The sequence below is a fragment of the Selaginella moellendorffii genome, unplaced genomic scaffold (assembly GCF_000143415.4).
Source record: "Selaginella moellendorffii unplaced genomic scaffold, v1.0 SELMOscaffold_1, whole genome shotgun sequence".
Taxonomy (NCBI): domain Eukaryota; kingdom Viridiplantae; phylum Streptophyta; class Lycopodiopsida; order Selaginellales; family Selaginellaceae; genus Selaginella; species Selaginella moellendorffii.
In genome coordinates this window covers 3,476,693-3,503,871 of record NW_003314262.1, presented here as the reverse complement: position 1 = coordinate 3,503,871, position 27,179 = coordinate 3,476,693, and the positions used below count along the sequence as shown (strand labels likewise).

The 27,179-nt window shown below is 47.7% G+C and overlaps 7 protein-coding genes and 1 long non-coding RNA gene across 9 annotated transcripts; 7 read left to right on the top strand and 1 right to left on the bottom strand.

Moving 5' to 3' along the window:
- Positions 1-3,402: 3,402 nt before the first annotated feature.
- On the top strand, positions 3,403-4,989 carry LOC9630654. Its single transcript, XM_024680621.1, has one exon. It carries the CDS (start codon positions 3,403-3,405, stop codon positions 4,987-4,989), a length of 1,587 nt encoding a protein of 528 aa, XP_024536389.1.
- Positions 4,990-7,332: 2,343 nt separating this feature from the next.
- Positions 7,333-8,516, top strand: LOC112349758. Its single transcript, XR_002993495.1, has 4 exons — positions 7,333-7,536; positions 7,588-7,854; positions 7,914-8,246; positions 8,301-8,516. It is a non-coding gene; the product is annotated as an uncharacterized LOC112349758 (long non-coding RNA).
- A 22-nt stretch (positions 8,517-8,538) lies between these two features.
- Positions 8,539-11,576, top strand: LOC9630653. The gene is made up of 9 exons (XM_024680612.1): positions 8,539-8,570; positions 8,621-8,718; positions 8,780-8,851; positions 8,901-8,954; positions 9,010-9,069; positions 9,254-9,313; positions 9,365-9,707; positions 9,752-11,380; positions 11,446-11,576. Exons 2-8 carry the CDS (start codon positions 8,626-8,628, stop codon positions 11,377-11,379), a joined length of 2,310 nt encoding a protein of 769 aa, XP_024536380.1. The 5' UTR covers positions 8,539-8,570; positions 8,621-8,625; the 3' UTR covers position 11,380; positions 11,446-11,576.
- Positions 11,577-13,310: 1,734 nt separating this feature from the next.
- Positions 13,311-14,566, top strand: LOC9630651 (structure-specific endonuclease subunit SLX1). Of its 2 annotated transcripts, none has more exons than XM_002962033.2 (4): positions 13,311-13,433; positions 13,492-13,630; positions 13,682-13,818; positions 13,873-14,566. In XM_002962033.2, the coding sequence occupies exons 1-4, from the start codon at positions 13,357-13,359 to the stop codon at positions 14,531-14,533; spliced, it is 1,014 nt and encodes a 337-aa protein (XP_002962079.2). In that variant the 5' UTR covers positions 13,311-13,356; the 3' UTR covers positions 14,534-14,566. The 2 variants fall into 2 exon arrangements, with proteins under 2 accessions (XP_002962079.2, XP_024539794.1); XM_024684026.1 differs by having other exon boundaries at positions 13,870-14,566.
- A 31-nt stretch (positions 14,567-14,597) lies between these two features.
- On the top strand, positions 14,598-16,786 carry LOC9630650 (zinc finger CCCH domain-containing protein 5). The gene is made up of 8 exons (XM_002962032.2): positions 14,598-14,928; positions 14,990-15,157; positions 15,232-15,342; positions 15,412-15,570; positions 15,867-15,959; positions 16,010-16,126; positions 16,179-16,250; positions 16,314-16,786. The coding sequence occupies exons 1-8, from the start codon at positions 14,599-14,601 to the stop codon at positions 16,752-16,754; spliced, it is 1,491 nt and encodes a 496-aa protein (XP_002962078.2). The 5' UTR covers position 14,598; the 3' UTR covers positions 16,755-16,786.
- A 1,496-nt stretch (positions 16,787-18,282) lies between these two features.
- Positions 18,283-21,345, top strand: LOC9657893 (palmitoyl-acyl carrier protein thioesterase, chloroplastic). The gene is made up of 6 exons (XM_002962031.3): positions 18,283-19,603; positions 19,797-19,930; positions 20,022-20,135; positions 20,258-20,432; positions 20,495-20,563; positions 20,933-21,345. Exons 1-6 carry the CDS (start codon positions 18,989-18,991, stop codon positions 21,194-21,196), a joined length of 1,371 nt encoding a protein of 456 aa, XP_002962077.2. The 5' UTR covers positions 18,283-18,988; the 3' UTR covers positions 21,197-21,345.
- Positions 21,346-21,474: 129 nt separating this feature from the next.
- Positions 21,475-22,370, bottom strand: LOC9630649 (60S ribosomal protein L14-1). The gene is made up of 5 exons (XM_002961540.2): positions 22,280-22,370; positions 22,114-22,215; positions 21,926-22,055; positions 21,721-21,833; positions 21,475-21,652 (listed from the first exon to the last, which is right to left on the bottom strand). The coding sequence occupies exons 1-5, from the start codon at positions 22,280-22,282 to the stop codon at positions 21,599-21,601; spliced, it is 402 nt and encodes a 133-aa protein (XP_002961586.1). The 5' UTR covers positions 22,283-22,370; the 3' UTR covers positions 21,475-21,598.
- Positions 22,371-22,472: 102 nt separating this feature from the next.
- Positions 22,473-24,636, top strand: LOC9657892 (zinc finger CCCH domain-containing protein 6). Its single transcript, XM_024681022.1, has 5 exons — positions 22,473-22,871; positions 22,934-23,143; positions 23,200-23,324; positions 23,400-23,614; positions 23,690-24,636. The coding sequence occupies exons 1-5, from the start codon at positions 22,737-22,739 to the stop codon at positions 24,535-24,537; spliced, it is 1,533 nt and encodes a 510-aa protein (XP_024536790.1). The 5' UTR covers positions 22,473-22,736; the 3' UTR covers positions 24,538-24,636.
- Positions 24,637-27,179: the final 2,543 nt, after the last annotated feature.

The window sequence follows — 27,179 nt, the reverse complement described above, 5'->3', positions numbered from 1 at the left end:
GTACCTGATGCCCACAAGATAGTATTAGGAAATTTTGATGAATAAACTACTAAATTACAGTCATTTTGAACAGTAAATAATGCTGATAATATACAATTCCTACAATATTTATTTGTAGCCCATAAAGGTTTTTTATTAGAATAAATAACTAAATTACCATCATATTGTAACATTAGGAAACAATTATCATAACCTTTTGATGTAGTTTCTGATTCCCAAAGTTTTTGTTTTAATGAATATAAAACTAACTTACAACTATATTCCAACACTAAAACATTGTTACCATTCTGAGAAACTAAAAAATTATTAATATGTAAAGTTGAATCGGAAAATAAAGTACTTATGCTAAGATAACAAGCATTTATACTATCAAAACCAATATTTTGAATTTGATATATTAATTCATGTGATGTACCATCTAGTTTATATCTTATAAGATAATTTTCACTTTCTTTTTCAAAATAATCTGAGAGTGATTCATATAAAATATCTCTACTAAACTGTAAAATTCGATCAATTCCACGTATAATATTATTTCCTACAATTTCTGTAGATTTATCCTTTAGTGAACATTGATCTTTAACTTTAATTATTAAATCAACATATCCTTGAGATGTTAGTATTCTATCTTCATCAGAAAATGTTACAGGATAATCATAATTATGTTGAATTTTATATAATAAGCTATTAACACCTGCAATTATTTTAGTAATATCTTGGTATGTTAAAATTCCTATTCTTCCAAGTTTAGGTGTATATTTTTTAGGTGCAATAACAAAATCTAGTTTAATTAATAAGATAATGCAAAGAATTAAGAAATAGAACTTTAAAAAGGCCATGTTTACTTCTCCCAAAAAAATTATTTTAATGTTAGCTTTTTCTTACTTTTTGTTTTTTATTTATAACGATTTCTTTTATGTTAACTTTAGAGAGAAAGAAAATATTTATAACCCTAAAAAATCCCTCATCATGTTAAGCAAATCTTCACTCATGCTGTAGGCCTCTGTCGATTTAAGTAGAACAATTTGGAATCAGTCCTTATGTGCCATACCTCGTGACCAATTATACAAACTATTCATGCTATGATTGCTTAGAGCATTGGCAAAATTCTTGTACAGAGGCTTTCTTGTAAGTCCCAGGGAATAGAGAATGAACTTGCAAGCTTTCCAGAGACTTGGACAGCAAGGAAAAAATCCAGAGTATGAAATAGGCATCGTGGAACTCAAAGTACCAAAAGTAACTTCTCCTTGTTGGGAAAACTATGGAGTTGGACCAGTTCCAAAGTCTTGATCTAATAAAATATGCCCACCGCACAGCACATCCAGCGTTGACTTCACCATCCCGTATCCCACAAAGGGATTGCTACCCAGGAGCATCTCCGCCAATATACACCCGGCGCCCCTATAATCTATGAGCCCGAAGAGCCGAAAGACAAAAATCTAGCAAGGACCACAAAGCCATCTTAGCAAGCACAGGCATTTCTCCGTTTCTAGAAACTTGGAGAGAAAACAAAAGACAACTTGGCATCATCTGGTCAGCGCAAGCATCTTTTAAGACTTGCCCTTGGGCTTTGAGAGAATTTTTCCATTTTTTTCCAGTTCTTCCGCATATCTTAAATATAGTTTATGATCCAAAAATTTTAATATGAGTTTAAACATAAGCTTTTAGCGTTGAGTGACCATTAAAACCCTGGATTTAAGTGTAATCATGGCTCGACACTTGCGATCGACGCTCCTAAAAGCCTTCGTTTCTCGCAGGCACAGGACGATAGTCTTCGTAAAAAGTTTTGAACGACGAGTTAAAGCTGAATTACCTGCTAAAGTTTTGAACGAAGACCATAGCATCGAAGTTTCATGTCCATTAGAACAGAGAAGTTCGAATGTGAGTTTTGAGATCTTATTCTCATTCTGGCTCCAGAGGCTTGTAGGCTACTAAGAGGTTGCTTTTAAAGCTCTTGATTCTTACGAAGCTTAGCGTTTGGGTTTTGTTCCAAAATATAAAAAATTTCTCGCTATATTTTGGTTTTCACAGAAGCTTTTCGTAAGTTCTCGAAGCTGGATTTTGATCCAAAAGCATATATCCCCATGGATTCCAATAGACATTCCCGATCCAACGCTTGATTTTTATTCACACAAGAAGGCGGGAATATCGGGCGGACGTTTTCAAATGACATTGCATCGGACGGCTGCGCTTAAATTGTTTTGTGCCCGGGTGTTTGGGTTTAGGGCTTCGGGCAAACGCGAGCAAGAAGAGGTAATCCGGCGTCCTCCCCTCTTCGTCCTCGCGAGATCCTGTGCTTGCAGATACGATGTCTAGGCGCTCCAGGAATTCTTCTGTGCCGGATCCGACAGCGTCGAGTGCCCCCAGCGGAGGCTGATCGATCGATTGCGGTATATTTCGATTCGGCACATGCTTGTGGCGTGATTCCTTGATGGAGCTTTGATTTCCAAGGGCCCATCTTCATCCCGGGCGTCGGCATCGCGGCGTAGCGACTCGATGATGCAGATGGGGGTCGATGACAGGGTATTTTCTCGGTTTCCTCACATTTCTCTCTCAAATTCTTGTTTGTTTGTTCCTTCGCCAAGCCAGCTCCGGATGACAAATATCTTTGTCTTGGCATCCGAGATTCTACGCGAGGTACTTTCTGAATGCTTCAAACTTCTTCTAAGCATACACCTAGGGTGTGCAAACACTTCGCAAAAACATGGGGATTGATCTCTCCAAACTTCCAGACAATGAGGTACAAGACTCTAGTATTAAAGCTTTTATTCTTTAGTCTGATCACGCTGGCTTTGGTGTGAATTATTGTTAGATCATTAAGGCCTTGTTCTCGGACGATCGCTGGAAAGAAGTGCAAGAAAAGAACAAGGTAACTTACAACCAAGTGTGACCAAATTTTTCACTGTGTTATTGCTGTGTTTTGCTTCTGGAAGCCTGCATCCTGGGAGAGCCTTCCGGAGCTCCAGGAGGTGAGTTTACAGGAGACTGTTTAAAGCTCGATTCAACTTCTTTTGTGCGCAGGACTTGTTTCCTGACATCTGTCTACCAGAGGCTCAAAAACGACAACGTCTCCATAGCTTGATCACGAGGGCCCCAAGGCTGATAACTTTTGCGCTTGGCGACATGAATCGCCCGCGAGAAGAGCAACTCTCTCTATCGGCGCTGAGTGGGACTATCGAGGGATCCAAATTGGGCGGAAGCAACGATTTCATCCTCTATCTGCCCGGGCCGATCGAAGTTCGTCTTCTTTTTGTCGCTCGAAGCGACTCTTCCCTGGAGGAACTGGAAGCACTATATCCCAAGGGAGCATCGGTAACCGTGAAAAAGCACTTTCGGCTGGAGGGGCGCTGCGTTGTTGAGAATCCTAGTAAGTAATCTACTGTTGGTTTTATCATTCGTGTCATGACTTTCGAACGGTGCTCAGGAAACGTAGAGATCATATCCTGCTTCCCGACGACCATGGACGAACTCCGCCAGAAAACATCCGGCGAGCTCCGCAGCTTGGCTAACGAGCACTTCCACATGAAGCAGTGCCTGGCGGCTGTGGAGCTCTACGGCCTGAGCATTTCGAAGGCTGACAAAGACACGGACAAGCTTCTGGCTCTCGGCAACGCATCGGAGTGCTACCTTGAGCTCGAGAACTTCTTCCTTGCCCTTCAGAACGCGGAGAAGGCTCTGGCGCTCGCGGATGCCACGGAGAACGTCCCCGCCTCGGTGAAGTTGCTGACGAGGAAGGGGCGAGCTCTCCATGGCATGCTCAAATACAAAGATGCAATGCAGGCATACAAGCTAGCTCTCTCTCGCTGCAGCATTGATCAACGGGCTGGCATCATCAAGCTCATGGACAAGAGCGAAGAACGCGACATCTCCGACGACCTCCACCGCTACCTGAGCCGAGGCTGCAAGAGCAACGACGCTCCAACTTTCCTGGACTTTGTCGGGCCAGTGAAGTTTCGGTGCCGTAGAGATGGTGGCATTCGCCTATTCGCCACCGAGGACATCGAGGCCGGGAAGATCGTCCTTCTGAGCAACGCACTGGGCTACGTCCGTGACATGTACACTGAGCATGCCGCCGTCGACGTCTACGTCAAGCTCGTACAAGCCGCACTGAAGTCTCCGAGAACTTCGCTGCAGCTCCATTACCTTTGGAGGAAGATTTTCGACGAGGATAAGGCTGGGATCCCACCAATGCAAGTGTTCATGCCAAACTCCGACATTGACTGGACAAAGAAGCGTGCCGTGGAGACGGACAAGATCAGGCACATTCTCGAGCACAACTTCAAGCTGGGCTTTGTCGGGAGCGTGTGGACGCTGCCGGGGTTCATCGCACACAGCTGCAGGGGAAACTTATGCGTGGTGCAAGTTGGACCCGCGAAGATCTTCCGGGCGACTTTGGACATCGAAAAGGGAGAGGAGCTCACGTACTCTTATGCTCCCTCTTTCGAGATCCTTCCTGTGGGCCTCCGCCAAGAGTTTATCAGCTGGTGCCGGTGCAGGCGGTGCACGATCGAGATGCTCTACCGGCGATGCGGCGGTCCCTACGAGAGCCTGTGCCTTCGCTACCAAAAGCATCTGAGTGAGTACAGGAGAGTCACCGAAGTGAACCCCAAGAACAGGCGACAGTTCATGGTAGAGCAAGAGCTCGTCCAGGTGGCAATAGACTCGGAGGAGATCCTCAAGCACACGAACAAGAGCACGACGAACAAGACGGTTCTACGCATGTCCTTCGCTTCAGCGTACCTCCTCTACTTTCTCTACAAGGATTCCGCCCGCCAGGAAGCCGTCGACGTGATGCCGAAGGATAGCGAGTTCTGCATGGATTTCATGAATGCTACCGTGACGAACCTCGAGAGCTTGGAGACGCTCACGGCAGGGCTTTTTCCCATGGCGTTCCACCCGACGATGACGAAGAAGAAGGAGGACCTCAGGACCATGGCGGATTGGTGCATCGACTACTGCTTTCGAAGAGCGCGAGGGTCAAATTCCTGAAATGGTTGCAGAGCGATGAGCCGGACAAAGCCAGGCGTGCCTGAGGTATGTCTTACATTCTCACTTTCTTCTATTAAGTGTCTCTTGTTTTGCTAAGGAAAATACCGCGCGTAATCCAGCGTTTTGAATGGACGGCTTCATGCCCCAGAGAGGAGGTAACCCGGCATCGGTCCCTTTCCTCTTCGAAATCCTGTGAGAGATGTCTAGGCGCTCCAAGCATGGTAGTGCTCAGCCGGAGGATAAAGTCTCTCCATCGGCTTCGTTACTTTGCGATGCACAAGCTTAACTTGAGGTAATATATATCAATTCTTCGATGCAGAGGCAGATGATGCCAAGTTTGTTCTCCTGACAAGGAAAGTGTTCCTTCCAGGTTTCTGGAAGGGCAAAATGCCTGCGCTAGATGGCTTTGTGGTACAATTCGGTTTCTCGTTTCGGGGTGGTGAAGCTGACGTTGGGTGGGATCACGAGCAAGGTCTTGCTGTGATGTGGAGCGTATTTCGTTGCGATCGAGCCTTTGGAGCTGGCGGAGAATGTCCATTTTTCCAACAAGGAGAAGTTTTCCTTCCAGTTGCGATCATCTATGCGTTTTTTATGATCTGGATGTTTTCCTCGCTGTCCAAGAGTCCGGAATGTTGACAGGTTATTTCTCTCTTTCTGTTCGTTTTTTTCTCTCTATTTGGATTAACAGGCAAAGATGCAAACCGCTAAAGGAACTGGACAAGCGCTTTCACCATAATTATAGCATCAACTGTTTGGATTGGCGGATTCACATAACGCACTCGAATTTTTATTTCCAGTTGTACTTCAAATCTACTGAGGCCAGTGGCAAACTGCATGTATTTTGGCATTTTGGATAGTGCTATCTGTCCCTCTGCGTGATTTGCTACCCATTGGAAGCCATCACAAGGTAACAAGATCAATGTTACGTAGATATTTTAAAGGTATGTTTGCCTAGCCGGACAGACGATACCATCCACAAAATAGTACAACACTGATGCGAATTGAAAAGATGTTGAAATTTTTGTTCTCATGATTTGAGTAATTTAATACTTTTTATATCTCAATCACCTTTCAGATTTGTTAAAGTAGATTAAAGAGTTTGTATTTAAATAAAATTTAAAGACTTAGGTGAATAGGTATATATATATATATATATATATATATATATATATATATATATATATATATATATATATATATATATATATATATATATATATATATATTGTCCTCCAGAGGATTACAAAGCTTCAAGCTTTAGTGGTATATCTAAAGCTTCTATAACGGTCATTCCAGTAAGAATTTGAGTTAGGATTATTAACCTATCAAATCTAGTATTGACAATTATAACAGAAATAAAACCCAAAGTTATAGTATAATACCAAAGAATTTTATTAACAAACTAAAATCTAATGTGTATTTGTTAAATATTTAAACCATCCCAAATTCACAAACCACTAGGAATTACCTTCATCAACAAAACCTAAACCTAACTTGGACTCACAATTATTGTCTTTGTTCAAGTTTGCAATGTTCGTTTTGCATATCTTTTTCATCCTTTCTTTAAAAAAAAAATGTTTTTGAGCATTAGCTTCATTGTTCACCTATATATATTTAGCCTTATTTTGTTAATATATTCACTTAAGGCCATTCCATTTAGATTTGTTACACTAATTTTCATTTTAATACTAATATCACTTGTTCTTTATCATCAAGGTTGGACTTTTTATTTCGAAGAAAAATCAGTTTGAAGCATCAAGGCAAAAAAGAAAGTAAGCAAGAAAAAATAAAAAAGAAAGGATGTGAAAGAAAAAAATGAATAGAAAAACACTTTAAAAAAGTAATTTTAGTAGCAGTTTAGAAGGCTAAAATAAAGATATAAAAGGAAGTCTGTTCATGGCTTCAATAACAATCTTTTATTATAAAAGGCTTTGTTTAAAAAAATCCAATTATAAAATATTTTTATATAAAACTAAAGAAATAAGAGATTCACCATGCTTGAGGAAAATTTTATACTTAATAAAGAAAGAAAGAAGTCGTAACAATAAATTAAAAGCTCTTAACAACACTCACAATTGGAGAAATACACTCTTTGACAAAATTGGCTTAGAACAAAGGAATATTCAAGATTAGACATTGAAAAAACAAGTTAAAATTCAAATCATTTTGAGAAGGATAAAAAATACTCAATTGAACACCAAATTAAAAATAAGAGTAAAAATTAATCAATGTTCAGAACTGAGGCAATATCACCATAAAATTATATATTTACACTTATAAAACTGATTTCTTTAAAATTTTGAATTGGTCTTAGGGTTTCCCAATTTCGACAACGATGCAGCCGCGAAGATCTCGAGATTTCGTTTCCTCCGAGGTATGTGATCGTCTACTTCAGCATTTCGACACAAACCGCATTCCAAGGCGAAGATCGGCGGGCGAATTCATGACATGCGTCCGATCTATTGGGGCGGAATACGTTGTCTTACCAATTTTTTGCTTCTCTACCCAAAGACGCATACAGCCGTAAGAAAGCCATTGAAAATCCAGGTAACTTTGTCTTCTCAACGATATAGTTACTGACAGAGGATGATACTCCAGGTAAGACATTCTTGCAATGCACAAGCTTCGGAAGTTAAACTTGCAATTCGTCCAATACCTCACTGACCTTTCCGTGGATTTCCCTTGAGAAACCGCTAGAGGTACTATAGCACAGCGCAAAAGCAAGTCTATAAGATGCTTCTTTCCTTCGGCTAAAGCAGATGATGCCAAGTTTGTTTTCCGACAAGCAGAGTTTTGTTTTCAGGTATCTGGAACGAAAAATGCCCGCGCTTGTGGCTGGCATCACCTGAAAAGATGACACTGATGGTGAGCTCTTTAGTTTAGTTTGATGCGATCGATGCTTCTAAAAGCTCCGTTTCTCGCAGGCACAGGACGATAGTCTTCATGAAAAGTTTTGAACGACGAGCTAAGGCTGAAGGACCTGCTAAAGTTTTAAACAAAGAGCTTAACGTCGTGATGGTAAGTTTCATTTCCATTAGAACAGAGGTGAGTTTGAGGTCTTTTTCTCGTTCTGCCTCTCAGAGGCTTGTAGGCTACTAATGGTAAGAGGTCGCTAAGCCTTTGGTTCTTACGAAGTTTAGCAACTTCGAGAAGGACCAATCGTTTGTGCTGGTACGCTTGGTTTTTGTTTCAAAACCTTGAACATGGTCTAGATCCCATTCTCGTTTAGCCGACGAGGTTTGGGACACAGACTATGGGTAAGAGTTGTGTTTCGAGCTATCGACGTTTTTAAAAGCTCTTGGTTCTTACAGGTACAGGAGAAAGTTTTTCGAAGCTGCTAAAACTCGTTATTTTGATTATATCCGCGTGCTGGTACATAAGGATTATCTGTTATAAGTTTTCCCAATTTTTAGGACGAGCATTCGTGATCCAACGCTTGGTTTTGATTCTCACAAGAAGGCGGGAATATCGGGCGGTTGTGATTGAAGTTTCCATATCACATGCATCGGACGGCTGCGCTTAAATTTTTTGTGCCCGGGTGTTTGGGTTTAGGGCTTTAGGCAAAACGCGAGCAAGAAGAGGTAACCCGGCGTCCTCCCCTCTTCGTCCTCGCGAGATCCTGTGCTTGCAGATACGATGTCTAGGCGCTCCAGGAATGCTTCTGTGCCGGATCCGGCAGCGTCTAGTGCCTCTGGCGGCGATATTTCGGAGGCGGATCGATCGATTGCGGTATATTTCGATTCCGCACAGGCTTGTCGCGTGATTCCCTGATGGAGCTTTGATTTCCAAGGGCGAATCTTCATCCCGGGCGTCGGCATCGGAGCTTGGCGGCTTGATGATGCAAATGATGCTCGACGACAGGGTATTTTCTCGGTTTCCTCACATTTCTCTCTCAGATTCTTGTGTCGCAGCCAAGCCTCCGGATGAGAAATTTCTTTGTCTCGGCATCCGAGATTCTAAGCGAGGTACTTCAGACTTCTTCTACGGGGCTTCTAAGCAGCAGTTTGTTTGTGAACTTAGGGTCCCCCAACAATTCGCAAAAACATGGGGATTGAGCTCTCCAACCTTCCCGACGATGAGGTACAAATCGACTCTACTAGTTTAAAGCTTTTATTCTCATCTGACCACGCTGGCTTGTTGTTAGATCATTGCGCGCTTGTTCTCGGACGATCGCTGGAAAGAACTGCGAGGAAAGAACGAGGTAACAACATACAACCAGTCCAAGCGTGTCACTATTTTTATTGCTGTGCTTTGCTTCTGGAAGGACGCCTCGACCAGTGGTAGTGCGCCTGCATCCTGGGAGAGCCTTCCGGAGCTCAAGGAGGTGAGTTTACTAAAGACTGTTTAAAGCTCAACTTCTTCCCATTGTGCGCAGGACTTGTATCCCGGCATCTCACCAGAGGCTCAAAAACGGCAACGACTCCATAGCTTGATCACGAGGGCCCCAAGGGCGATAGCTTTTAAGCTTGAAGACATGAACCGCCTGCGAAAGGAGCAACTCTCTACATCGGCGCTGAGTGGGACTATCGAGGGATTCAAATTGGGCGGAAGCAACGATTTCATCCTCTATCTATCCGGGCCGATCGAAGTTCGTCTCCTGTTTGTAGCTCGAAGCGACTCTTCCCTGGAGGAACTGGACGCACTATATCCCAAGGGAGCATCGGTAACCGTGAAAAAGCACTTTCGGCTGGAGGGACGCTGCGTTGTTGATAATCCAGGTAAAGTTGGTTTTATCATTTGTGTCATGACTTTTGGTGCTCAGGAAGCGTAGAGATCACGTCCTGCTTCCCGACGACCATGGAACTCTGCCAGAGAACATCAAGCGAGCTTCGCAGCTTGGGTAACGAGCACTTTCTCAGGAAGGAATGCCTGGCGGCTGTGGAGCTCTACAACCTGAGCATTTCGAAGGCTGACAACGAGAGGGACAAGCTTCTGGCTCTCGCAAACGCTGCCGAGTGCTACCTTGAGCTCGAGAACTTCTTCCTTGCCCTTCAGAACGCGGAGAAGGCTCTGGCGCTCGCGGATGCCACGGAGAACGTCCCCACCTTGGTGAAGTTGCTGACGAGGAAGGGGCGAGCTCTCCACGGAATGCTCCAGTACAAAGACGCAGTGCAGGCTTACAAGCTAGCTCTCTCGCGCTGCAGCAACGGTGAGGCGTATAACGATCAACGGGCTCACCTCATCAAGCTCATGGACAAGAGCGAAGAACGCGACATCTCCGACGACCTCCACCGCTACCTGAGCCGAGGCTGCAAGAGCGACGATGCTCCACCTTTCCTAGACTTTGTCGGCCCAGTGGAGCTTGCTCCCCGCGAAGAAGGTGGCATCGGCCTGTTCGCCACCGAGGACATCAAGCCTGGGAAAATCGTCCTTCTGAGCAATGCACTGGGCTACGTCCGTGACATGTACGCCGAGCATGCCGCCGTCGACGTCTACGTCAAGCTCTTGCGAGCCGCCCTGACCTCTCGAAGAAGTTGGTTGCAGCTCCATTACCTTTGGAGCCAGATTTTCGACGAGGATAACGCCAGGATCCCACCAATGCAAGTCTTCAAGCCAAACTCCGACATTGACTGGACAAAGAAGCGTAACGTGGAGACGGACAAGATCAGGCAGATACTCGAGCACAACTTCAAGCTGGGCTTCCTGGGGGGCGTGTGGACGCTGCCGGGATTCATCGCACACAGCTGCCGGGGGAACTTATGCGTGGTGCAAGTTGGACCCGCCAAGATCTTCCGGGCTAATGCGAAAATCCCCAAGGGAGAGGAGCTCACGTACTCCTATGCTCCTTCACTTGAGATGCTCCCCGTGGCCCTCCGCCAAGAGTTTCTCAACTGGTGCCGGTGCTGGCGCTGCACGACCGAGATGCTCTACCGGCGATGCGGCGGTCCCTACGAGAGCCTGTGCCTTCGCTACCTCAAGCATCTCAGGGAGTACAGGAGAGTCACCGAAGTGAACCCGAAGAACAGGCGGCAGTTCATGGTGGAGCAAGAGCTCGTCCAGGTCGCGATAGACTCGGAGGAGATCCTCAAGCACATGACCAACAGCAAGCTGAACAAGACGGTCCTACGCATATCCTTCGCTCCAGCGTACCTCCTCTACTTCCTCTACCAGGATTCCGCCCACCCGAAAGTCGCTGACGAGTTCTGCAACGATTTCATGCACGCTACCGCGACGAACCTCGAGAGCTTGGAGACGCTCACGGCAGGCTTCCTTCCCACGGCGTTCTACCCGACGATGACGAAGGAGGAGGAGAAGTGGAAGACCGTGGCGGATATGGCCATCGACTTCTGCTTCATCATGCGCTATGGAGCGTCGATGACGAAGAGCGTGACACTCAAATTCCTGAAGTGGTTGCAGAGCGATGAGCCGGACAAAGCCAGGCGTGCCTGAGGTACGTCTTCCATTCTCACTTTCTTCCATCAAGTTGTAACAACGCGTCTCGTTTTTTTCAAGAAGAAAAAATATCGCACGAAACTTTGGACGGTGGTTTCACAATGACAAGATGGCTTCGCTGAAATCTCTGTGCCCCGGTGTTTGGGTTTTAGAAGTTTTAGAGCGAGAGGAGGTATTAATCCGGTGTCGGTTCCTTTTCTTTTCTTTGTCCTCGCGCGGTGAGTGATGTCTAGGCGCTCCAAGCATGATTGTGAGCCGAGGATGCAAATATGTTGCCGAATGAGGTATAGTTTGGGTATTTCTTAGAGCGTGATTTGCCGTTGCCTGATGGGAGTTTAGATTTCCAATGGCGCATGCGTCGGAATCGTGTATCAACGGTTTCAGCATGGAAATGTGGCTGGTATTTTTCTCGGTTTCTTACATTTCTCTGGACAGATTCTCTCTTTTCTTCGTCACAGTCACTGTCGAGCCAGCTCCGGATTACAAATTTCTTTGGGTTGGAAAGCGAGATCCTTAGCGAGGTATAGTTTCTTTCTAATCAAGCGGTCGAGTTTTGAACCATTGCAACGATCCAGAGAGTAGAAACAATTCGCGCTTGAGCTCTTGAAACTTAACGAAAATGAGGTAGTAAATATAATCTCGTATGTGGAGATCATCGAGGTCTTGTTCTTGGATGCATTCCGCAAGAGAGTGCAAGCCAAGAAAGAGGTTCGATCGAGCACCCTGGTCGTGACCAAATTTTTGCTTCGGAATGGCGCCTCGAGCAGTGATAGTGCATCCAGCGATGGGAGAAGTTTAACGAGATCAACGAGGTGAGTTTTCTCCTAAAGTTTCTCAAGCTTGATCAACTTCTCTTGCGCAGCACTATTTTGGCGACGACCAGAGGATTTGATCACGAGGCCCACTAAAGTGATAATCTTTGAGAGCGTGAATTTATAAAAATAATGCTAAGTATATTGTTAAAGGTACTACGGTCCATGAAATCCAGGCTCACTTGGGGATTTTCGGACTGGCCGATAAGTACGTTAGAGTGAGTTGACACATGCTCTTCTCCAAGTCTATCGTTGCCATGAGTTCTTGCTCCAGGAGCAAGAGCTCATGGCCTTTGGTGGAAAAAGAGCCGATGCCACTGTAGTCACGATGCCAAATCTTCACTGGCCCTGGACATAGTCTCGACGGCTCAGGATTGGAAGGAACTGGCTTTGGAGGGGGTGCAGGAACAGGAGCTGGATCTAACAGCTGGTTCAAGGCATGAACACTTAGCGATCAGCCTTTTATGTGATGCTTAGAAAGGTTCTCTTATGCAAGAAGAATACACGGAAGAAGTACAACACAAAAGCTCTCTTGGCTCTTATGAACAATTATTTGAAACTCATGGATCATCAGTAAGAACAAGATATGCTTTGTGATCTCATCTCCTCTACTTCATCTACAAGGACACGGCCAGCGCGGAAATCCCCAAGATGATGCCGTCGGACGCCCGGATGTGCCTGGATTTCATGGACGCCACCACGACGAACCTCGAGAGCTTGGAGGCGCTCACGGCGTGCTCCTTTCCCCTGGCGTTCTACCCGAGGATGAGGAAGGTGAAGAAGACCATGGCGGATATGTGCATCGACTACTGCTTCCAGACGCGCTATGGATCAGGGATGACGAAGAGCGCAAGGGTCAACTTCTTGAAATGGTTGCAGAGCGATGAGCCGGACAAAGCCAAGTGTGCATGAGTGAAATTTTCGTGAAATCGTGATTTTCTCATTGGTTGGAAATTCATTAGTGCTTAGCAACATTACTTTGCTAAGACTCATTTTTTATGGATTGCCATCCGTAGGATTTGAACCCACGACCCCGTTATTAAAAACCACTACTATACCAACTGAGCTAGAACGGCTTGACAGGACTAGGGCGTAAAGGAGATGGACGAATGACAACGGTCACATTTTATGGGCTTGGAGATAGGGTTCTTTGGCGCAGGCGATGGAGCTTAGGCGCTTCTACGGATGCTATCTCTTGCGATCCATCAATCCTCGCTTCAAGGGACAGACTTACATCGGGTAAGCGCCGGGAATTCAAATAGCACAGGAATCTCAAGAGTTTGAGAGAATTTGGCAGTTTTACCGTGAATCCGCGACGAAGAATCCGGCAGCACAATGGAGAGATTACTTGTGGAGCGTTCCGGACCAAGAAGAAGAGGCCGTGGGAGATGGTTCTCTGCGTTTATGGATTTTCATCGAAGACGGATGCTCTTCAGGTAAAGAATTTGGATTGAAGGGATTTTTTCCTATTTTTCGGTTTTGCCCAGTTTGAATGGGCATGGCAGCATCCAAAGCTTTCAAAGGAGGTGGTTCTTCCGGCAGAAGTAAAGCCCAAAAATTTGCGAGGAATAGCAGGAAAGATTAAAATTCTTCACGCGATGTTGTGCTCTCCAAAATGGTCCAGGTATTTTTGGACGATGATATGCTTTCATGGTTGACATTTTTTTTTCTCTAGCAGGATGAAGCTTACGGTCCAGTTCTTTTCGTCCGAGCATGCACAACACAGGAAGGGATGCCAGACTTTACCGGATCAGATGAGATGCTGCATTGGATCTATGGATCAACTTCCCAGCTACGCAGAGTATTGCGAAGATCCAGCAGACGAACAAGACGGAAGTGATTGTTTATCAAGAGACGAGGAGGGAACTTTGGATGACGAGGAAACTGTAGAAAATCCTCAAGAAAACGGACCAGTTGATTCGATCTCTCCTACTCGAGGCACGAGAACCACGCAGGGATCTTTCCAAGAACAGGCAGGACACGCAGAGATTTCTCCCGACAGTAGTGATCAAGAATTTTTTCGTCCAGCAAAGAGGAAAACTACGAACAACTCGACCTCTCAAAAACAGACGATTTCTCTTCCTCCAGCGAGGAAAGAAAAGAAGAGCAAGAGCAGCGATGCTGATATTTTTCTGCAAGAGCAAACGCCCAAGACTCCCAAATCGCGAAAAACTCCAGTGGTGATCTTGTCACCAGTTTTGCTAACGCCGGGGATCTCCCCGTTATTTGGAAAGAGGATGTGCTCGATGATCTCCCCGATCATCATTCTCTCCTCCACACCCAAGCGAGCTCGCGCCAGGGATGTGATCGACCTCACGGAATCTCCCGCGCGGTTCTAGCCAATTCAAATTCGTTTAAATTCTTGCTACCAATTCTAGGGTTCTTGGATTGTAGGGTTTGGAAGATGGAGTCCTCCTGCACAGCGCGGCCGGATTCCGGGAGCCAGCAGCCAGGTGAGACGTCTGGCTCGGGGCGCAAGGAGAAGCGCAAGGCGCGGAAGAAGATCAAGCGCAAGAAATGTAGGCAGCGGATTGCCGAGGCGGAGAGGCTGCGAGAGGAGGTGCGGTTACAGGATCCGGAAGAGCAGCTCCGAATCCGCAAGGCGCTGGAGCTGGAAGCGCAGCGGGAGGAATTGGAGAGGAAATTACACGAGGAGGAGGAAAGGCGCTGGTTGGAGAGAGAGCGGCAAGCGCAAGAGGAATTCCAGCGCAAGGAACAAGAAAGATTGTCAAAGGTATGAGATTTTGTCTCGTGTCGATGGATTGAGCTCCATTTGTTTGTTTTTTCTTTCGCAGCAAAAAGAAGTACCTTTGGAGAAGCAAGAAAAGGAAGAAGGAGAAGAAGATGGGGAATATGAAGATGGTCCTGCCGAGATCATCTGGGAGGGAAATGAGATCACTATCAGAAAAACTAGAGTTAAAGTAGGAGCCAAGGTGGAGAAGCCGGAAGTAAATACTAAGGAGGTATGGCTCTCTTATTTTTTCGGTTCTCATGTATTTATTTATTTTCCATCCTTGTTTATATTCTTGTCATCCAGAGAAAAGATGATAGACCAACTCGCAATCCTTCTCCTCCTCCGCGCTTAGCTTTACCTCGAAAACAATCTTACGATGGAATCGATCAAGTTGCGAACTATGGTACCGAGCAGGTTTGTAGCGTATTTCCCATGCTGCTACTGTTTTTTACGCTAAATTTTTTTTTCCTACGGTGGATGCAGGACAAAACCCACTGCCCCTTCCACACAAAAACTGGAGCTTGCAGATTTGGACCTCGCTGCAGTCGACTTCATGTGTATCCAGAAAAGTCTTGCACCCTCCTTATCAAGAACATGTACACCGGGCCTGGATTGGCTTGGGAACATGATGAAGGGTTGGAGGTTTGTATGTTTTCATTTTCTTTTTCGTGTCTGCACCTGCATTGTCTCGTCGGTCTGTCCGCATCTTCTTCCACATTAGAGTCTTTTTCCTTGACTGAAATTTTCATCAAGCTCGCTACTCGATTGGTATGGAGAGGCCAAGGTTCTATGTTGGAGGGATTCAAGCCGAATCAAGAAGCTCTGGGAATCTGTATCCTGCTTATATTCTTTTAGTCGTCCTTTCTTTTTATCCTTAACGCTGTTATAGGCATTTGGGTGTCGGTACATTCTTGCATATTCATATTCTTTTGAAACAGTGCACGGATGAGGAGATTGAACAGAAATTCGAAGAGTTTTACGAAGACGTGCATTCCGAGTTCTTGAAGTTCGGAGAGCTGGTGAATTTTAAGGTTCGTTGCGAAGTTTTGCGTGGCAATCTTAATGTATTGCTTGGATATAGGTGTGCCGAAATTCTTCACCGCATTTGCGTGGCAACGTATATGTGCATTATCAGTCTGAAGCGGACGCGGTTGCTGCGTGTCTTGCTTTGAGTGGAAGATTTTACGCCAGCAAACAGGTATTAGCTCGATATTCCATTTGACCGTTATGTTTGACCTCTGTTTCGGCAGATGATTCCTGAGTTTGTCCGGGTCTCAAAATGGAAAGCGGCACTTTGCGGAGAGTATATGAAAGCGCATCAGGTGAATTTATATTCCTAGTTTCTGAAGTTTCTGTTTCCTTGACTGTCGTTGTGCTCCTTGTAGACGTGCTCCCGGGGCACAGCGTGCAATTTCCTTCACTGCTTTAGAAACCCGGGTGGTGAGTACGAGTGGGCAGACCGGGAAGGTCCGCCGCCGAGGTCATGGAAGCAGAAGATGGCCAGTCTTTTCGGTCTCCAAGTTGAAGAGGTTGAGAGCAGGAGCAGGAGAGATCACCAAAGACGGGACAAGGAGCAGCGTTCTGATCATCGCAGGCACTCGCACTCTAGTCGAGAGAATGGAAGAAGGTATGATCAGGCGAGAGGGAGTTCGTACAGGTCGGAGCGAAGTCATCACTCGGGTGAAAATGATAGAAAACACAGGAAACGGGAGGAGGATGGATCTGACAGGGATAGGAAACGGTCGTGTCGATCCGACAGGGGCAGCAGGAATGGATTAGATTTGGAGAGGACCGATGATGATGATGGTGGCCGCTGGCTAGATTGATAGTGCTGTGCATGGCAAACGTACGTGGCAAGCTGCAAGGACTTAAACTTTGGTTGGCGCGCGGTAAATAGTTACAGTGGCCGTCGATTTAGAATCGGATGGGCGGCTTGTAGTAGAGGCTGGGTTATGGTGGGTTAGAAAAGGAGGAGATCGTAGCCGAAAAGCATAGGGTATATAAAAGCATGAAGGTTTTTTCCAGTGATGCCCGCTAAGAAAAGAGGAAAGGGTAGCAGGAAATCGAAGAAGGCGAGCCCGAAAGCAGCAGCAGCAGCCAAGCCGCCCAAGACTCCAGCGGCAAAAGGTAGTAGCACAGCGTCTGGTAGCAAGAGAAAGGCCAAGGAGGCTCTGGTAGTGAGCGTGCCGAGGAGGGTGTCACCGAGACTTTTGGCGAAGCGGAAGATGCAGCAGCAGGAGAACGGGTTTGGGAGCCACGAAGAGGCGCTGGGGATGATCACGCTGCCGGTGGACAACGATGAGGAGGTGCACGACCATCGCGGGATCAGCAGCAACTCCAACCGGCTCAAGCCAAGCTCCTCCACCAGGATCACCAAGGACAAGGCGGAGCGGTCGCAGGACGCGTCCGAGGACGCTGGCGGCGATGGAGGAGTGGCTCCGGACGAGGCAGTGGAAGCAAACGGTGGCGGAGGAGGAGAAGAGAGCGGCGAGGAGGAGGAGGATATGGATCAGATGCTTTTCGAGCGAGGAACCGGTCCGAGAAAGGAGTTGGCGGTGGGGAGGATCATCGTCCAGGAGGAGCTCAAGGAGGCGGAGGAGACACTGAGCGGGCACGCGGTGCTGCTCTACTTCTGGCGGATGGAGGTGACCATGACGTGCGATCTGGCCGAGGAGTGGATCCGCAACGCGCTGGGCGACGCCGAGGCGATCGGCCACGTCCAGCACTGCCGGGACCTGGGCCGCGGCTTCTTTCTGGTGGTGTTCGAGCTGGCCATCGCGCGGCGCAAGGCGCTGGCGTTCAAGCCCCGCCCCTTCGGCATCCAGGTGAGCATCTTCCCGTGGTGCCCGGCCACCGTGAACGACGAGGGCGAGCAGTGCGCGCCGCGGATGATCGTCCTCCCGGGGCTGCCGGACCAGTGCTTGTTCGTCCTGCCCAAGATCGCGAGGTCGCTGGGGAGCTTCATCGGGTGCGTTAGCGGGCGGCCTAAGAAGGAGGCGGTGCGCGGCGAGGAGGGGTTCGCCGCCACCCCGGCGTGCGCAAAGGGGGCGGCCCGGATCGCGGTGATGATCCCGCCCGAGCTGAGCATTCCGGCCACGATCGAGATCCAGCTGCGAACCGGGGTGTGTAAGAAGCAGCCGATCTACGAGGAGGAGGAGGTGGGGAGAGGGCGGAAGAGAGTGGCGGCGGCGGCGGCGCCGGGGCGGGCGGCGAAGAAGCTCAAGAACTGATCCAAGTGGAGGACAGGTTTTTAACGGTACTACTCTGTTTTTAGGGTTCTTGGTATTTCTAGGGCTTGTCATAAATTTGGGGATAATTAAAGTGCTCTGTTTTTTAGGGTTCTTAGAGATAATGTGGGGTATTTCTTTTCTTGTCATCAATGGGGTAGGGGAATAGGATTCTGTCGTGGATTCCTGGAGCATTTCCACAGATGATCGTTTAATCGCGTGGGTTGGAAGGAGTAAAGGGGAATTCGTTGTGGGGGGGGCCACACACAAACAGTTTGGTGTGTCGTGATCCGGACGAAGCATTGTGTGTCAAACCACCGCCAAATCTTCCCTAGTCGTGCGTGGCCCCCAATTCGCCATCCCACCTCCTCGCGCACATCGATCCGCAACCCACATTGCCCGCATAGCGCGCGCAGCATAGACGAGGCAGCCAAGAAATCGCCCACTCTAAAAGCCCACCTCGCCCCCTTCGAGAGGAGAGAGGAGAGAGAGAGTGAGTGAGAATTTGCGAGAGGAGAGAAGAGTTCTTCCTTCTCTCTCTTTTTTTTTTTTTGATTCGATCCTATCTGGAGCTGCATGCATGCACAGATGCCACAAAGGGCGATTTGGGTCTGCTCGATTGGGCTCCGATCTTCGACCCAAGTCGCTGGATCCAGCGCGATCTCCTTCTTCTTCTATGCGCACAAAGACCTAGCGAGCTAGAGGAGGAAGAACAGAGCAACTAGCACTATAGTGGATAGATAGATCCATCGTGGGTCTTTTTTATTTTATTTCTCTCACCCCTCCTCCCTTTTGGAGTCTGAGATCTCGATCGGGCATAGAAGGAAAAGGACATGGGATCCGGATCGATCTCCATGACGACGACGATGCGAGCAACGCTGTGCTGCTCGCCGTCCGAGGATCACCACCACCACTACCGCAAATCTCCAGCAGCAGCAGCAGCAGCAGCATCGTCATCGCCAAAGGTGAAAGTGAATGGCGGCCATGGTCTCCTCTCCTCCTCCTCCTCCTCCTCCGCCGCCGCGGCGACTTCCTCTCCATCCTCCTCCGCTTCCCCCACATCTAGTTCTTCCTCCGCCGCCGCCGCCGCCGCCGCCACCACCACCACTTCCGCCGCCTCCTCCTCCCTCCTCCCGTACCTCTCGATCAGCTCCGTGCTGTCCCAGAAGGCCGCCGCGGTGCTCTCGGTGGCGTCCGAGACGAGCTACGCGCTGAGCGGCGCGGTTCTGTCCGCCATCGCTGGAGTGACGCAGATTGCGATCGTGCCCGGCGTGGTGGAGGATCAAGAACAGCACCACCACCACCACCATGGCGGCGGCGGCGTGGACACGCTCAAGCAGGGGCGATTGGTGGAGAGAGTGGTGTACCGGCAAACGTTCGTGGTGCGCTCCTACGAGGTCGGCCCGGACAAGACGGCCACACTCGACACCTTTCTCAATCTCTTCCAGGTACTAGAAAAAAAAACTCTCGACATTGTCTCGCTCTCTTTTGCCCGAGCGATCGATTGGTTGGTCCGAAAGATATCGATCGATCGGCGAAGCGCGATCGCATGTCTTGTTTGTTTGTTTTTCTTCTTTTCTTTTCCTTTCTTTCTCGTGTTCTTCGGAGGCTTTTGTGGTTACCTTTGGCGTTTTGTTGCAGGAGACAGCTCTGAATCACGTTCTCATCTCTGGGCTGGCCGGGAACGGGTTTGGCACAACGCATGAGATGATAAGAAATAATCTCATCTGGGTCGTGACGCGCATGCAAGTGCAAGTCGAGCGGTATCCAGCCTGGTACGTTTCATTTCCTCCACCATCGCCATTTCTTCTTCTTCTTCTTCTTCGTGTTCTTACTCGCGGAGATCTTCCATCTTCGTCGTTACAGGGGAAACGCTCTCGAGATTGATACTTGGGTGGGAGCCTCGGGGAAGAATGGCATGCGGCGGGACTGGCTGGTTCGCGACTACAAGACGGGCTCCATTCTCGCAAGAGCCACCAGGTTTGTTCTCTCCGCCCTCTACCACCCTGTTCTTTACGTGTTTTCTTTGTCCTGGATGCTGTGTTGTGTCCAAGGAGTGTTGGACTTGTCTCTCAAGCTTCTGTTTCGCTTCTGTTTTGCAGCACTTGGGTGATGATGCACAAGGACACGAGACGGCTATCCAAGATGCCGGACTTGGTCCGGGCCGAGATCTCGCCGTGGTTCCTCTCCAGAACGGCCTTCATTCCCGAGGAGTCGTGCTCCAAGATTGAGAAGCTGGACAACAGCAACACGCGCTACATCCGCTCCAACCTCACGGTAAAAGCGTCTTGATCTTGCAAAGCTAGCGCAGATTGAAAGAGTTTCTTCTCTTGTCGCAGCCACGGCACAGCGACCTGGACATGAACCAGCACGTAAACAACGTCAAGTATCTCACCTGGATGATGGAGGTCGGTCTTTTCTCCCTTGTGATCTCTTCGTTTTACTCTTGGCCTGCCGAGTTTTTCTTCGGTTGTTTGTTGCGTCTTTTGCCTGATCTCTTTGTTCTCGTGCTCTCTTTTCTATGTTTGATCTTTGCTAGATCTCTTCGTTGTTCGCTCTTTCTTCTCATCTCTTCAAAGTTCGTTTTTCGTTGGTTTCATTTTCCGGCTTGCTTCTTTCTCTTGCTCTCCTTCCTTGGCATCTTTTTCCGGCTTGCTTCTTTTGCGTGATCTCTCCGTTGGTCTTCCTGGCCTTGCTCGTTTTGCTTAATTGATCTCTTCGTCTTCGTCTTCGCTCGCTCTTTTCTTTACTCCTTTCTTTTTCCATGGGACGCGCAGAGTCTTCCCCAGAACATTCTCGAGAGCCACCACCTGGTTGGGATCACGCTCGAGTACCGGCGCGAGTGCAGCAAATCCGATATGGTGGAGTCTCTGACGCATCCGGAGCGGGGGGGGCATCTGGCAATCAATGGAGCAGCAGCGGCAGCAGCAGCAGCGGCAGCCGCGCCACCTTCCCAGCTTGACTTTATTCATCTCCTCCGGATGCAGACGGGTGGATCCGAGATTGTAAGAGCCCGGACCAGTTGGAAAAGTCGCCACTAGTTAGGTGAGAGACGATGAAAGATCAAAGTTGATTTGATGATCACACACACACACAGCACACGCGGCCGCTTTAGGCAACATACCGTCAGACGATTCTTCCCTTGTGATTAAACGTACGCAACAAAGAAGTGTTCCCACTGTAATGTTGATTGATTGGTTGATTGATACGTAAAGACACCAAAGTAAAGCTCCTCTCGTCATTCTCGTAGCTAAAGTTGTTTCGATCATGGTTTCCACGTAGGCTCCAAAGTTGTTTCCATAGGTTTCCACGGCGAAGAGAATCGAAGAGAGCTTTCTTTTCTTCCAAAATGTAAGGCTGTGTTACAAGAAACGAAACACTGTCTGGTTACGACTTACGACCAACACCAAAACAAAACTTCGCTAGAGCGTAAGAATGCGTCTCTAGGCCTTTTGTTTCTTCAGCAGGGAAAGCTCGCGCCTCACAACCGCGGCCCTCTGAGAAAAGCAACAGCAAAAACCCGTGAACTCCGAGAAAACCACGAAACGCTATTGCTCTTGCGTACCTTGACCTTGGCGACCATGACTTTGAAGCGGTCGAAGTCGTTCAGGGAAGCCCTCTTCTTCTGAACGATGAGCTTGCGTCCCCACGAGCTGTTCTCCCATTTCTTTTGGACCTCTATAGAGAAACAAGAGAGAAAAAGAAGTTTTTTGTAAGTACTGGAACTAGAGGAAAGAACAAAGAGAAGAGAGGAAAAGCGAGGCTCTCACCAGCAGATTCGACGGCTGCCTGGAGGTTCTTCTTCTTGGGCATTTTGGGGATGTCGATCTTGATGTCCGTGAGGGCCAGTCTCTTGAAATTCATGCTCGTTCTGATCATGCCGGGGTAGTCGACCAATGCCTGGGAAAAAAAACCACAATGTCTAGCCTCTACAGCGCGCTTGCAAGCTTGGGCTTACCCTGTTCTGATCGATCACGTCCACAATCACCACGAGCTTGCCGTAATCTTCGCCATAGTTGATACAGGCGACCCGGCCGATCTCGACAAAGCGCCTGAATCCCTACAATCCGGGAATGCGATGGATCTGAGCTCCCGCATCCAGGATCAAAGCGAAGAACACTTACCATTGCCAGACGCCGCAGCCGCCTTGCGCTGTCGAGGGCTTGGATTGGGAATTAGGGTTTATCACCAGCCCCTCAATCCAACGGCTGCGAGTGACTAGGGCTGGCGATTGGCCTCAATCTGCACCGTCCATGTTTCGTGCTGGCAGCCGTTGGATGGCGTGATTAAGCGGCACACGGGGAAATCGCATGGCTATCGTGTCTTTAGCACTGTTGGGTGGCTATGGCGTCCGGTATGAAACCCTAGCGGCGGGGCGACGGCAAGGCGAGGGCGTGTTGTAGCGCCATTGTGCTGCGTCTCGTTTCTTTCTCTGAGGATTTGATCTGGGAGAAATTTTGGAGCAGATCTGGTCCCTTTTTCTTGTTTTCTTGAGAAATAGATAGGATTTCCTAGTGTAGCAGCAGGCAATTCCTTTGCGAATCGAGCGTCTCGTCTAGTTCTTTAGCCTCGATTTTGTGAATGGCGGCCACGACTTCGTTGCCCCCGGGATTTGGGGGCCTGGCGATGATGCGGCCACACGAAAATCCCCCGACTAGGCTCCGGCGTTCGAGGGGAAAGAGGGTTTCATGGGCACCGGCGGATCATCTTTGTCAGGTAAGATGGCAAGCGTGATTTCTTTTTGTGAATGTGTATGTTAAAAGGGTTGTGTGTTCCAGGTGCGCATGTTTCTCGCGGAAGACGCTCCCTTTCGTGCCGGAATTCCACAAGACCAAGACGAGCTCCAAGGGAAAACGTCGACCTTTATGCAAAGAACCGATGATCTTCCTCCGGGATTTGGCGGCGGCGTGGTTTCGTGCTTGAAGACCGATGCCGAGCTTGTTGCTGCCTCTGTAGCTGCCGCTATCCCCTGGAAGTCCCCCCAAAAGGTAGTGGAACATCGCCCATCTCGCTTGCTCTTTCTAAACTTCCACCCTTTTCGCAGATCGAACTAGATTCCTCGTGGCACGTAGAAGCTGGCGAAGGGAGCAGCGAGGTAGAAATCCAGCGACAACGGGAGACCAAAACTCTAGAAGCAGTGTATCCACGCTCCACCGCGATCCCCAGCAGGTCAGTCCCTAGTTCTTTCCCTGTTTCAATTCGCTGTTTCGGCCGGCCCGCTAATCCAAGTCTTTGTGTCCACAGTCCTTCGGAAGCTCCAAATGAGATCCAGCCCCCTCTGGACGACAGGCTAGTGTTGGTTATCCCCGTGTCAGCTCCGGACGAAGACTCGGACGGGGACGAGGCACCCTCCTCGTCCTCCACATCGGGGCAAGGTAAAACTGGGTGTGATAGGCCATACAACAGCTACGGGTTTAACCACACGGCAGTTTCTAACGAGGCCGCCATCGCCGCCGCCGCCGCCGCGAGAAGCTACTGCGGTGGTGCTGGTGTCGCAGCGGCCGCGGCGGCGGCGGCGGCTGTGAGCAGCGCCATAGACCCAAGCCTGCTTTTACAATTGCTAGCAAACCCGTCGCTCGTTGAGACCCTTTCGGGTGTACGAAACAATTCATTGGTAAATACATCAAATGGAAATGGTTCAGTGCCTCCGAATCAATTGGTGGCAGGAGTCAAGAACTTAACCAGTAACTCCACCACTGTTAGCACCATCACCCAAAATGTTTCGTCCATGGGTTTTTCAGAGGCGGCGGCTGCTGTTTCTTCATATCCCCCGCCACCGCCGCCGCCGCATCCTTCTCTCGGATCATCCCCGCCGGCTGCTTCTAGCTCTGGTTCTGCTCCAGCTCCGGCTCCTCCAGGGACAGCTTCGGTTTCTTCGTCGTCAGCTCCGGCTTGGGTCAGTCCCTTTCAAGCTCAGCGGGCTTCGGTGTCGACGAGCGATGAGATCTTCGGGGGGTTTTCAGCCATGAACAAGAGTCCGATGATGGTTCAACCGCAGCAGCAGCAGCAACAGTTTATGTATCCCACCTCGCAGCCGCAGCAACATCAGCAGCAACAGAATTTGACGAGGCAAAGCGAGCTCTACTTCCGGGATCTTGTCATGCAACACGGTGCTAATGGTGGTGGTGGTGGTGGTGGTGGTGGTGGCGGTGGTCTCGCAGGAAACCAGAATGGTTACTATGGCAATGGGTTGGTTCCGGGGATGGAGACAGGGAACAAGGGGATGAGCAGGGCACGCAACAGCAGGACGTGTGCGTATTTCAACACGCCGAAGGGGTGCAGGAACGGGCTCAAGTGTCCGTTTGTACACGACGGCAAGAGAGCTGCATCGGAGTTGACCCTTCATCAGCACCAACAGCAAGCCAAACGGATGAGAGGATGAGACTGACGAAGCTTCCACTCCACTCTCCACTCTCCAAAGAAACAGAAAACCAATGTTTGTTGAATACAAAACGACGACAAAAGGGTCTTTTTACTTGCATACTCTTGGTATATTCTCAAACTTTGAGTTCTTGTATATTTTTTGGTTTGCTAGTTTCAATACAGGCTCCTTTTTCCTGGTCATAATTTCGAGAATGTTTTTTTAACATAACTTAAAGAACTTACTTGGACATGGTGATCTTTTTCCCTGATCTAAGGAGCTACTAGAAAAAGATGATGGATTTACAGTAATAGAGAAAGTAGGATTTTTATTTATACTGTCACCTACTTTTATTCTCATGTTGAATTTGAAGCTGGATTATTGTATGGGAAGTTGCCATATCACTAAATGGTTGGCATGGCCAGAAGGGAATAAGGTACATTGTACTGGATTGTGCTGCATTGCATGCACTGTAGGTACTTAGTGAAATAATTGACTTTTGTGAGCATGATCTGAGACATGTTTCTAAATGTATATCAACTCTTAAAATATGCCAGAATGTCCAAGCATTATTTAATACTCCTAATATCTTATTAATTTTAATCTGAAACTGTAACTTTAGTTTAATTTAAAATTAAAAAAATTATTCTTGTTAATTAAATAGAAAAGTTTAAGAGTAGAACATCACAACTGTTACAATTAATATAAAAAATATGCCTGGAATTGTTTCTATACATTCCTTACATCCCCAAAAGACAAATCTGTTTTTCAACTTTCAAATGAAAAGCATTTAAAAAGCGTTTCATCTAGCTATTATTATTCATATTTTTTACGTTTCGTATCTTGAATATGCTAATATCTATGCGTATTAGAAATTATGAATCAGGAAAAATGAGCACGTATTATTTATATCTAGAATATGCTATATCTATTTGTATTAGAGAATATTATTATAACCTTCCATTCAAATTTCAAATCAGTTCTAGTGATTTAGGGGCGTTTTGCACCCACCATTAAATAAGTTAATTTAATTGTAATGTGTTCACACCACCACGCTATTACATTAGTTTTTGGAAATTCTAATTTAATAGTTTAACTTAATGGTAACTCGTTCAGACCAAAAATTACCATTAAATTAAACTAATGGTAAAATTAGCATTTCCTTTGTATTTTTCCCTAAAATCCTAATGCTGCACTTTTCTAGCATTAGAATTAAAATATTCAAGAATATTTCTTAAGGGAGTCCCCTTTTCAATTTCTTCTCTGCGCAAGACGATGCTAAGATCGAGAAGGGTAGGGTGCTGTCAATGTGCCAATCAATCGCTCGAGCTATGCAATCAATCAATCCTTACGCTACTAGAGTTGTGAAGGACTCTGGTTGCTACCCATCGATCAATTGCACTCAATCGCTGCAATCGCTACCTACTAGGGTCTTGAGAGCGCTCCCAATATATTGGAGCTGTGGGGATTCACAGCACCTCCACAGTCACTGTAGCATAGAAGATACTAAGTGTGATTAAATAACCTAATATAAATGGTTATGTGAACGGATTTTCATTGGTAAAGACATAATGAGTAAATGCAGAACAGCATTAAAATTTTAAATTAGGTTAAAATCCTTTAATTTAAAAACTTCAATTTAAAAGTGAGTGCAAAAGTCCCCTTAAACAAAGCAATCTAAATGTCTCAATAATCGTCCGTGTCTTCAATCTCTTTCTCAGCTGTGAATTTCTTGGCAATCCAAGCGCAACCTTTTCTGAGCCTGACTTGCAATCGTCAAGTATGATTGACGATGACAATCTCTTTTCACTCCAGATATTGAAATTTTGATTGAATGCGGGAGCTATTTGCTCCGGCACTAATGCGGTTTAGAAAAACCGTTTAGTTGTGATTCTTCATCCCGCCTGCAAACCAGAGCATATGATGAATCCAAAACGACTGGAAAAGCGTACCTCGTTTCGCCTCTAAGCTCCGGGCTGCAGCGTTAAACCTCCTCGGTGGAAAACTAGTTCAAACAAACGTTAACCTTCACTCAAAAAATGGTACCTTAAGGCTCGTATTGGCCTTGGGCAAGGAGTTGTGCACGTCAGCAGCCAAACGTGATGTTCCAGACTGAACCTCGGGCTTCTCCGATGAAGCTTACGGTTCCTATAACACCTCCATTAGTCATACTCTATCAACACAACTTTAGACTTGCCTGTGGCGGTTGCGCTTCGCCTCGAGCCGCTCACACTCGGCGATGCACGCGTCACGGATGGCCTTGTGGATCTCCTTCTCCATCTCCGCTCGCTTCTCTGCTGCTGTCGCTAGCCGAGCAGCGATAGCATCTCCAGGATCGAACACAATGCCAGGACAAGACACTGGATCCACAACGTCTCCTTGGTCACATTTGTTGACGCTTGGACGTGCAACACTCGGCACTGGATCCTCGTGCCCCCGACCTTGCGAAGTTATTTGCTCCAAGGGAACAGGGCCATGGACGTACTCCACCGAGGCTCCCTGCTGGACCTGATCAGTCTTTGGCGGCTCGTCCTCATATGTTGACAGCTCCGGAATTGGTGGCAGCAGCCGGACTTGATCCACCGTGGGATGGTAGACACCGAGAAACGGCAAAGGTTGGTACTCCAATGAGGCTCCCTGATAAGTTGACAGCTCCAGAATTG

Coding starts and splice junctions, on each gene's coding strand:
- LOC9630654 (XM_024680621.1), top strand. CDS start 3,403: ATGACTTTCGAACGGTGCTCAGGAAACGTAGAGATCATATCCTGCTTC.
- LOC9630653 (XM_024680612.1), top strand. CDS start 8,626: ATGTCTAGGCGCTCCAGGAATGCTTCTGTGCCGGATCCGGCAGCGTCT. Junction 8,719..8,779: donor AGGCGGATCGATCGATTGCG/GTATATTTCGAT, acceptor TTGATTTCCAAG/GGCGAATCTTCATCCCGGGC. Junction 8,852..8,900: donor AAATGATGCTCGACGACAGG/GTATTTTCTCGG, acceptor CTTGTGTCGCAG/CCAAGCCTCCGGATGAGAAA.
- LOC9630651 (XM_024684026.1), top strand. CDS start 13,357: ATGGAGCTTAGGCGCTTCTACGGATGCTATCTCTTGCGATCCATCAAT. Junction 13,631..13,681: donor CGAAGACGGATGCTCTTCAG/GTAAAGAATTTG, acceptor GGTTTTGCCCAG/TTTGAATGGGCATGGCAGCA. Junction 13,819..13,869: donor TGCTCTCCAAAATGGTCCAG/GTATTTTTGGAC, acceptor TTTTTTCTCTAG/CAGGATGAAGCTTACGGTCC.
- LOC9630650 (XM_002962032.2), top strand. CDS start 14,599: ATGGAGTCCTCCTGCACAGCGCGGCCGGATTCCGGGAGCCAGCAGCCA. Junction 15,158..15,231: donor CGGAAGTAAATACTAAGGAG/GTATGGCTCTCT, acceptor CTTGTCATCCAG/AGAAAAGATGATAGACCAAC. Junction 16,251..16,313: donor AGTATATGAAAGCGCATCAG/GTGAATTTATAT, acceptor TGCTCCTTGTAG/ACGTGCTCCCGGGGCACAGC.
- LOC9657893 (XM_002962031.3), top strand. CDS start 18,989: ATGGGATCCGGATCGATCTCCATGACGACGACGATGCGAGCAACGCTG. Junction 19,931..20,021: donor GTCGAGCGGTATCCAGCCTG/GTACGTTTCATT, acceptor TCGTCGTTACAG/GGGAAACGCTCTCGAGATTG. Junction 20,564..20,932: donor ATCTCACCTGGATGATGGAG/GTCGGTCTTTTC, acceptor TGGGACGCGCAG/AGTCTTCCCCAGAACATTCT.
- LOC9630649 (XM_002961540.2), bottom strand. Junction 21,834..21,925: donor GGCAGCCGTCGAATCTGCTG/GTGAGAGCCTCG, acceptor GTTTCTCTATAG/AGGTCCAAAAGAAATGGGAG. Junction 21,653..21,720: donor TCATGGTCGCCAAGGTCAAG/GTACGCAAGAGC, acceptor TGCTTTTCTCAG/AGGGCCGCGGTTGTGAGGCG.
- LOC9657892 (XM_024681022.1), top strand. CDS start 22,737: ATGGCGGCCACGACTTCGTTGCCCCCGGGATTTGGGGGCCTGGCGATG. Junction 22,872..22,933: donor CGGCGGATCATCTTTGTCAG/GTAAGATGGCAA, acceptor TGTGTGTTCCAG/GTGCGCATGTTTCTCGCGGA. Junction 23,615..23,689: donor GGCCGCCATCGCCGCCGCCG/CCGCCGCGAGAA, acceptor TGAGCAGCGCCA/TAGACCCAAGCCTGCTTTTA.